The sequence below is a fragment of the Mycetomoellerius zeteki genome, unplaced genomic scaffold, assembly GCF_001594055.1.
Source record: "Mycetomoellerius zeteki isolate Tzet28-1 unplaced genomic scaffold, Tzet1.0 scaffold188, whole genome shotgun sequence".
In the NCBI taxonomy this organism is placed as follows: Eukaryota; Metazoa; Arthropoda; class Insecta; order Hymenoptera; family Formicidae; genus Mycetomoellerius; species Mycetomoellerius zeteki.
Window position 1 is genome coordinate 1,385,837 of NW_017256836.1, and position 10,626 is coordinate 1,396,462.

General features: G+C 36.6%; 1 protein-coding gene across 1 annotated transcript; it reads left to right on the forward strand.

Annotated features, from left to right (window-relative positions):
• The first annotated feature begins 5,485 nt into the window (after positions 1–5,485).
• Positions 5,486–9,218, forward strand: Y-y (yellow-y). The gene is made up of 7 exons (XM_018446784.1): positions 5,486–5,685; positions 6,394–6,694; positions 7,462–7,591; positions 7,706–7,868; positions 7,962–8,321; positions 8,714–8,902; positions 8,986–9,218. Exons 2-7 carry the CDS (start codon positions 6,418–6,420, stop codon positions 9,127–9,129), a joined length of 1,263 nt encoding a protein of 420 aa, XP_018302286.1. The 5' UTR covers positions 5,486–5,685; positions 6,394–6,417; the 3' UTR covers positions 9,130–9,218.
• Positions 9,219–10,626: the final 1,408 nt, after the last annotated feature.

Sequence of the window (10,626 nt, forward strand, 5' to 3'; positions counted from 1 at the left end):
ACGCACGCACGCACGCACGCGAACACACACACACACGTATCATCCACCCGTTTCACCAACATTTTTCATAAAGATATTTATTATAAGTCGAAGTAACTACTTTGTCTTACTTGCATATCCACAATTGTCCATTTAATGAAAACGAGGTCGATCTTCTGGAGCCGAAGCGTTAATTTCTCGTTGCACAATTGGATCCGCAAATGACGAACTTCCCTTGCATCGTTCATGTTATTATGGTTTTATTTGCGGACTTCACTGTTATTTCCCTTCAATTTGCAGCTGCGACTCATACAAAACGCATAGGAAGACCGTGTGTACCAATTATTTCATTATAATCAGATCCCGGAGACTAATGATCGCAATTTGTCTGAGACTTTCAGAGGTACCGCTCGCCAAATACGTCGATGACTCATATGTAAAATTCTGAGCTCGGGGGCAGAGATTTATTCTCGAGCGCGTGGCGTAAATGAAATTAACGTGTACTGCAAATGTAGTTCATTCGTGTTTTATGTATCGCAATGAACCACAAAAATTGTTAAATGGGAATATAAAATAATATTCATGAAGGTTACGTTAAATTTTTACTTACCTTATTAAGATAAAATTACTAATATTATATTATTATTATCAATATAATGTATATTATCATTGTTATCAATTTTACTATGATTCGCCGTTGATTTTACCCGAAGAGAAGGAAAGTAAATTTAATTACACTCCGCGATGGATAAAATTAAACATAAAATCCTGCTAAGCATCAGTAATGATCACAATTACACTTTAAAAAAAGCTTACACTGTTAGAAATTTCTTAATAACTTTTAATTAATATGTAAAGGAAGCTTGGTTCAAGCTCGTCAATGAAAAATAATGAATGATGTTGTATATGAATATTTATTTACTGATGTCTTAAATTTCATTAACATATGTGTTACTTTTATTGAATTTAATATACATGTTCATTACTTTCACATGGGATACGTTTGTGTGTGTGTGTATGTGTGCGTGCGTGCGTGCGTGCGTGTGTGTGTGCGTGTGTGCGTGTGTGTGTATTTCACGCATATCGCAGCGTCAGCTAAAAGTCACTGCAAATTACAAGCATGTATAATACTTTTATATACATATAAGAATATAAGAATGTAAATTCATCAATGGAAATATAATGTTGATTCTACAATGAGTCGGTAGTCAAAAATCTCAAGTCTTAACCAGCCTTAATCTAAATAGGTGACTATGATTTTTCCCATCTACAAGCTGTTAATTATATAGCAAGTTGTTTAGCTCGACTAATGGGAAGGAATAAAGTCGAATTTGACCAGACTTAAGAAAGTCGGTTATAACGTTAGTGTTAGTCGTACAAGTCGACTGTTGACCAACTTCACCGCGATTCATCGATAAGACCGACTACCGACTCATTATAGAATCAACATTATACTTACATTGATGTACTTACATTCGTATATTCACAATATGCACTTTCCACGGCAATTATAATCTCGATACAAGCGGGTGTTCAGAATGTCTAAAAATCAGTAAAAACAGTTGATGGGTTTGTTTCATACAATCGCCGCGGAAAGCGCCAAAATTTAATGAACGTGTACATTAAAGTTTACTTAATTTACAGTGAATTGAAATATTATTTATCTTCGTATATTAAAAGTATATTAAATTTAAATATACTTATATATTTTAATTTACTTGAATTTAATTTCATTAACATATACATTAAATATCGTTTCAGTTACGAGTGATTTAAATATCATTTATCATTGTATATTAAAAGTTCATGAAATTTCATGACATTTTTAACAGTGTACACTACATTGATGTACGATGTACGTAGTAATTACGCATACAATACATCAGTGTTATGTATCCGTATGTTCCCCAATAATTACCATGGAACGCAAACCGTGCAATTAGCCGCGTGTTGAATTAGCGGATACATTATGGCAGTGTACATATAACACCCAGACGAATCCACAATATTTTCCTGTGATACTACCGTCTGGTTACCAGTCGCTCCACTTTCCAATTTAAGCATATCGTAATATGTTCTCCTCGAAAAAGCTTTCAATAGCAATAACATTTTTTTCGAAAATCTGTCTTGGTGTAACGCGAATATTAAATTTGTTGATCTTTCACCGCTGCAAACACAGAAAAAAGATTTTCTCTGCCGCAGCTAATCTTAGTTTATTATAATATATTTGCTACCGTAACTATAAATTTATAAACTACAGCGAAATGGTTTGATGTTGCTGCTATAATATAGGGTAACTCCGGCAAATACTCCACGCTGGGATTTATGCCGCAGAAGTCAGAAAAAATAGAAGGAGTGGGGGTAATTTTCCCGTAACTACTCTGTTACATGCCTTTATGTTATATTAGTATTGTGTTATGATTTCAGCTTCTTACTGTTAATATTAATGAATTTATTGTGAGTTGAATCGATTTGTCACTATAACAAGTAACGCCATCATAAGTTATAATCTACATAAAATGATTAATGTAAAACGTGTAAAAGACTTAGGCCTAGTTGCACAATTCATGGTTAACTCTTAACCGAGGTTTAACTTATTCATTGTCTCTTTCTAATTTTAGAATTGAAAAGAGATGAGAAACAAATTGAACCTCGGTTAAGAGTTAATCGTGGGTTGTGAAACTAGCCCTTAGTGGTTATTTCGTGATACATACGTGTAGTGGAATAGTAAAGCATGTTGGTATTATTAAGCATGTTTGCATTATTTGTGTAAATTTTTCATGAGCCGTACATACCCCCTTTCCCCCTATGAGTAGCCATATATCCAACCCCTACGAGATATGCGGCAAAAATACAAGAGAGGTTTCAAAAAGTTTATTTTTTAATATGAAAAATAAATATTTTGGATTTCTAATATTTTTTTCATAGTAGTAGACAGTACAAAGTTTTTACTGATATAGTTCGTTTACTATAAACATAGTAAATAATACTTAATAAATTAAGTTTTTGATAGGTGCGGCGTATATACCGGAGTTACCCTAGATATTACAGCTAAGACGTTAGCTATAATACCTATATTTTAGCTGTCCATATTTTACACCTGCCATTTAGTTACCACATGCAGTTTTTAGTTACGACAGTTACTTTTTTTTCTGTGAATTGCAAATGTACTCAACTGACCGGATGAAAATTCTGAAAGTTTCGAAATTTTAATAGCGCACGCAAAACGCGTCTAATGAAAAAATGATACTCGAGACGCTGAGATTCAAGCGAGTGTGGCCGCTTTTAAATTATCATGTCAACTAAAAAATTTGCGGGCGATCCGGGAAGCAATCTAGATAGCCTTGATAGGGCGATCTATGATAGCAAGAAAGTGACTTGACGAAGTCGGTCCTTATTAACTTCGCGACTGTAACGAAAGTCGTAAGTAGATTATACGAACGACCAATGGAGTTAACGATGATTGATAAGAACATGCCATGCACCAGCCACATCGTGAACTTTCATTTATTCACCGTTGCATGACTGCTAATCAATTAAATTATGGCTGCTAATCAATTAAATTATGCAACATTCATGGATCTAGTTCATGTAAAGATATTAAATCTAGGCTAATTATTGTACATTAAAATATACTGTCCGTTCAATTTCGAATGATCTTTTTGTTTTAGAGACTGTTTTGACAACGATAAGAGGTGAATGTAATTCAACGTAAATAGGAAGAGAATTAAAATTAGCTTGGCGCGACTACATGTTTATACGTACATATCGTGTCACTCTGTCACGCGCGCAATTTTAATATTTCTAACATTAATGTAAAGCCGCTTATTGGTAATTTTGAACGTAAAATTGACGCGTAATTTTTATTTGTGTTGCAAATTATTTACGTTTCTGATGATGATAGATCAGAAACCGCCTAGATTTTTTATTATTACGAAAATAGGAAGTGGATATATCAAATTACGATGTATCACATTCTCAATGATTTTTCTCAAATCATTGACAATTTATAACCACTGTAATAAGCTCGGAAAAAAAGCAAAAAAGATGGATATAACTTTCTGATTACAACTAAATTGAACTCAAGCTGGAAGTGAAAACTTCTCAAAGACACGATGTTGGATTCACGCTAAATTACTTGCATATTCCGCCATAATGCAGCGCATTAATTTGACCGTACATTGCAATTCGGTTTACCGTTAATGTCGCGCGTCATCGATAATTAAGCCGGAATAATATTTTTCACCCGCCGGCAATTATTCATTTTCGCAAATTCTGATTGCGCCCTTCAGGAAGGGCGCGCTGATTAATGAAACACGGCGAAGTGGGCGAAGGGGATAGGAAAGAAGAGAGGTGAAAGGGGCGAGTAAGGAGAAGAGGGCTGAACGCAATTTCAGCCGTCAGTTCGCGCGGGAAGATAACGGAGTGCCCTCGGGAATTTATTCTCGGGAGCCGATCATCCGTGAGACAGACGGCGGCTTTTTGTCGTCACCTCGTTATGGCTAACGAATGACTTTCCTGCCTCCTCGAAGCCGCAATGCCCGCCTGCGTTTTCACGTTCATCGCGCGTCCGCGACGTTCTCCGATAGACGTTTCCGGAGATTTATAAATTTAATTAAATCGCTATCAGATTCAATTTAATCACTGCATCGTTTGCGTGGCTAATGCCGAAATGATGGCCATCGATCGTAAACGCATCGATACAACTTATGATTTGTAGAAATCTTGTTTGCACTGTCATTGCGAACAGCGAGTCCAACCGGATTGTATTTAATTATGGTCACACTTAGCACGTTAATTAGTCCACAGCTTGCAACGCGTGCTTGCAGCTTAGTTGTAAAGTAGTCGTAATGCGAAGAAAAACGAGAGAAATCATGACCAACTAGTTGGCTTGTTAGCCATTTGTGTTGCGCCTATTTAATTATACTGTGATGTGTTATGTGCTAATTACAGTTACGAAAGTATCTCGAATAGATCCTTTTAAGGATTAAATATATCACTTCTTACTTAATAGCTAAGAAATTATTTCTTTCTTTAATTTGCGACTATCAGATCCAAAAATTCACGAGTGAAACAATTATAGAAACACAAAAAGAACATAAATTCTCATAACTTGTATTAAACATTGAGACAGCAATAATTTTATTTCTAAGTAAAACAATTTAATAATCAATGTCAAATTTGTGACTCAGATATAATTTAATAAAAATGAGACATTTTATATACGAATTTTTTACAACAAATTATGATTATTTAAAAACATTGATGGATTCGGTACTAAAGCGTTAAGGCACGCGTGAAATCCCTTTTCCGCAATCGATAAATCGACGCGTCGAAACGCATGTAAACGTATGCAGGTGCATACAATATCCATACTGGTTGACGGCTTGGAAAGTATGCGAACATAGGTGCACTTACTGATACCAAGATGCATTTCTCTCCGTACGGGGCATAAGTTTCCACGTAATATGGGGCATGGTTTCGCATAGGGTTGGGTGCCATATATATGGCGAGCATTTTGCAGAACACGCAGTTTAGAATTGAAAGAACGACGGCGAGTTTCTAGGAGATTGAAACTCGATCCTCCGTTAGTTACGTCGCGTTTTCCTCAGAACTTTATTGACTGACATTGATTTAAGTTATTCCTGCGATCAGGTGCAATAGAAGATCCAGACTGATGCCGCATTCGATCGTTGGATAAACGCTGTAAATCGTAATTCAGATTTATTAACATTTAATATATTTATCATCAGTAAATTTAGTCATCATTAGAGAAGATGCATTTGTCAACTTTAAAGAAATTTTGACATCATTATCTAATTAAATTTATCTTTACAATATTTTGCGATAGAAAATTAATTTTTTCATATTAATATATTTTATATTCTAAATGAGATGAGATAAATGTTACATTTCTATAATATATATAATATCAAAACCGGTTAGAGAAATGATAAGTGATTAGCACTAGTAAATATATGTCATAATACTTTATTCCTTTCACTGAGGGACTTTTTTTATAATGACACACATATCGATCATCTTTTTTGATTCCAAGCTTGCAAGTATATACGCGCGTATCTTATAATGTTAAGTGCTAATATATGTATAATGTTTGTGTAAAAACGTAATAAATGACATGTGTGTACCTATTAAAATATTGAATATTATATATGTACAGGCAATTAACATTTTTTTACAGACAGAGTTTTTAGATAAATTATTGTTTTTATGTATATCACAGACACAATTTTAATTAATAGTCGTACAATTAGTTTGATGTATGTATACAGTACCTATATGGAATATTTATTAAGTATTTATGAATATATAATATTTATTTGTTATTTTTCCAAGAATTATTAGATATAATAGTATTTTTAAGATAATAGTCAAATATATTTCTGCACACAGAAAGGGAGAGACTGAATAATAAAAATGGGAAATTATTGCATCTGGAATTGCATCCTTGTTTCGATCTTTGTATTACTACGAATTGGAAACGTCGATGGAATTCAAATATGGGACATGCAGTTTGAACGTGCTCCGCTTTTGGAGAAATTCACGTGGAAAAAAATGGATTTCGCTTATCCCGACGAGCGCAGCCGACAGTTAGCGATAGCAAGTGGTGAATACATGCCGGAGAATTCTCTACCAGTCGGCATCGAAATCTGGAGGAATAAGCTATTCGTCACGATACCACGATGGCGCGATGGTGAATGTCCGAAATATTAGTCATTAATTATGGCTTCGCTATTGTCCCGATAAACGTCTTATGACGCGACAGACAAATGGGTTCTTTGCCAAAAACGAGGCGCGACGCTTCAAAGTCATGAACCGGAAGCAGACGCCGGCATAATACGCGGAAGATCGCCATAGGAGGTACACGCCTCGATTCCCGTCTGAGCGACTTCCGGCCTGCGACAAAAAGCGCCGAAAACCGCGAGTGTGCGCTCAATGGGAGCGTTTCTGTCTTTGTCGACCTCCGCCTCCACCTTCATGGTTCCTCCGACACTCTCTCCCCCTCCTCTACTTCACGAAGGAAGGGAAGCACGGCGACGAACGGGTTTATTCAAGCTCTCGTTGCCCTTTATTCACTCCATCTTTTTGCACGCTCTATGTTTATTATATACGTTGGCGCGCGCCACCGTTTTTTGTGTCGCACAAAGGCCGGACAATAACGGCGGCACGCTGTGTAAGATCTTTAATGTTCTACCCTTTCGTTTCCCCTTCACTTCCTTCGGAGAACCTCACGGACTCTTCGCAATTCCTTCCTTTCACACATTCCTTAGTTTCTCTTGCAGCTTTCTTTTTACACCATCTAGTTGCGAATCAATGTTCGTTTTGTCTCTCTCTCTCTTTCTCTCTTGCACTTTTTTAATACTTTACATACTAATTATTATTGATTCCAAAATTAATTATTTAAATTCGTAGATAAGATGATAATGTAACAATAGATTCTAAGTAACGTTTTGTACACAGGAATACCGTCTACGTTGAATTATATATCGTTGGACGCTAATCAAGGTGAATCGCCGAAGCTTATACCTTATCCAAATTGGGCTCAAAATAAGGCAGGTGATTGTGGTAATGGATTGACTACTGTTTACAGGTGACAAGAAAGAAAATTTTATCAATCTTAATCGAAATATATACTAGAAGTATCTAAAATTTTTTCGTCTTTTCTATTTAAATATTAATAAATTTATTAAGTATTTTTTTCCAGGATTCACGTGGATATATGTGATAGATTGTGGGTGTTAGATACTGGAACAATAGGAATTGATGAAACGACTATACAAGTCTGTCCTTATACTTTGAACGTGTTCGATTTGACCACAGATAAGTTGCTAAGACAATACAGGCTCAGATTGCAAGACATTAATCAAGTATAGTTCTTTTCACATTGGACTTGTATTTTACATGATCTTTAAAATTTTTAGTTGATTTCAATTTTCAACTTTGCAATTTTTATTATATAGAACACTTTTATTGCCAACATCGCGATTGATCTGGGAAAAGGCGGTTGCAACGACGCCTTCGCTTATATGTCCGACGAACTTGGCTACGGTCTGATCGTGTATTCGTGGCAGCAAAATACATCCTGGCGAATAACGCATAGTTATTTTATGCCGGATCCTCTAGCGGGTGATTACAATATAGGAGGTTTGAATTTCCAATGGGGAACAGAAGGTATTTTTGGAATGAGTCTGTCGCCAATATTAGCAGACGGCTATCGGACACTTTTCTTTCATCCCCTTAGCAGCTATCGAGAATTCACGGTATCCACGAGGATTCTAAGAGACCAGCAGTTGTCTCAAAACAGTTATCACAAGTTTCAGGTATTTTTTAAATATCTTTATCACGATCGTATTTTGAAAAGGTTTTATTTTTTATTTTAGGTGGAGTTCTGTTTAGACTTCAGAATTGTTACAATAAAATCTTTGCGTCTGGTTTTGATTATATATTGACATTACATTCTTTTAAAAAATGAAAAATATTATTTTAAATACTTTGGGATTTGATAATTGCAAGATATTGTTCAATAGATTCCTTATGTTTTTGTTTTTTCTTTATCTATTTCCTTTTTTAGCCTGTTATATCTTTTCACATTTTTATAGCAATATCTTATAATTTATTTGTCTTCCTTTTTTGAATTTGATCTATCATTTGTAATTTAATTACAAATTAAATATAGTTATCGTGTCTCATTATTTATTTTTGTGTGATGTAGGTGCTGTCGTCGAGAGGTCCGCTCTCTCATTGCACAGCATCCGTAATGGATGAGAACGGACTTCAGTTCTTCAACTTGATTGATCAGAACGCAATTGGTTGTTGGAATTCTATGTTACCATATGCGCCGATCAATCAGGCTATCGTTGCCAGACACGACGAGGCTTTGATATTTCCAGCAGATATCAAGGTGCTCAGTACTCTGTAATTAAGACTAATTATCTACTATGAAGTCCCATCATCTTCATTTACCCTTACTTACTCTTGCCTTAGATAAAACGCGGCTTACTCTGGATCATGTCTGATCGAATGCCGATCTTCTTGCTGTCATCCCTGAATTACACGGATGTGAACTTCAGAATACTCACCATACCGGTTCAAACAGCAATCGCCGGGACGGTCTGCAACAACCTGTGAAGATTTATTAAGAATGAAATTTGGAAATTCACATTTCCTTCACTACGTGTAGATTTCCGCACTTGATTTACAGTATAAAATCATCAGTTGCATTTGATTTTTACGCGTTTGAGAATGTAATTTTCAGTAAACTGAAAAAGGCGACAATTACATAAATATTTAAACGTATTCCTTTCCATATCTGCATAATTTTCTTTCTAAGCATAAAGCTTTTCGGATGTGTCTGGTAATATAAGAAGCGACTAGCTTCGGTTCATGCGGTGCGAAAATAGCGAGCGGATTGGCGTGAATCAGCATCGGCGTGCCCTGCAGGAGCCAAATGGTCTAACGAGGGCCCATTAGTTTTGGCCCTCGTTTCCGATAATTTGAAGCCAAACGGCGACCGTTCCTGCGGCCTGATATACGATCCGATATTGCTTCCTTCGAAAATTATCCGTTTCACGCCCCCGCCCGTAAAATATGGCCACGCGCCTCGTCTGTTTTCATGGAGGCCGTAGGATTAAAACTTTCTTTCTCTTCAGGCGACGCTATGCACGCAAGTTTCTGTTGCGTTTTACGTTCGGTGGGTTTACGCTCCAAAGTAATCGGGGTCTATTGAAGCGCGACGAGCCGAACTTTGACGTAAAAACCGTCATTATCTACATAATATCGCGATATTAATATTTTTTGATTTATTATGTTCTGGCTATACACCGCGTGAATGTATTGTGCGTGATCTACTCGTTGGAGCAGCAAGTCGATGATTTACGCATAGATCATAGGTGAGATCTATCCCCGAATTGTGAGCGCAGCCCTAAAATTTACGTGACTGAGGCCCCGAAAGATCCGCGGTCAAGATGCACGCCTCGAATGCTAATTCTGAGGATCGATAAATCGGCAGATCGCGGCGTTCGGGACTAACTGGCGATTAGAGGGCAAGCAGATACATGCCTCGCCGATTGTTCATTGCGATATCGGCGCGTTTTCAATTTGGAAAACGAGTCTTTTCGCGTGCTGCATCCCGATCGTGATAAGCCCGGATCTTAATGGCTCCGGAGCTGTCTCGTTAACGCCTGGACCACGTGCATTGCGGATCGAAGAAGATCGATCGAATCTGTAATGAATTAGATACGTGCTTGGGGCTTGCCTGGAAAGTCGCTTTCCTTATCTCTTTTATTATCGGAGCATTATTATAGCATGATGATGCAGCATGAAAGATTGTCCGCGCGCAACCTTTAAATCTTTTTGCAATATGATAATAAGTAGAATTGCATTATATCAATGAGAATATTAGTGACATAATTGACAAATAATTTGTACATAATATAACTTGATGGCAATGAGGACAATAGTTCTCCTATGCTGTGTACTCCCTATAGTTTATGCATCTAGATCAGCTTGTGCTTTAGATTTTCTGTAGGGCGTTGCCCATCGCTTCGTGGACGCGAGTCGTAAAATCACCTTTGAGTGATGAGAAAAAATGGGAAGGTGCGAAGAGCCACATTGCCCGGAGGTAAA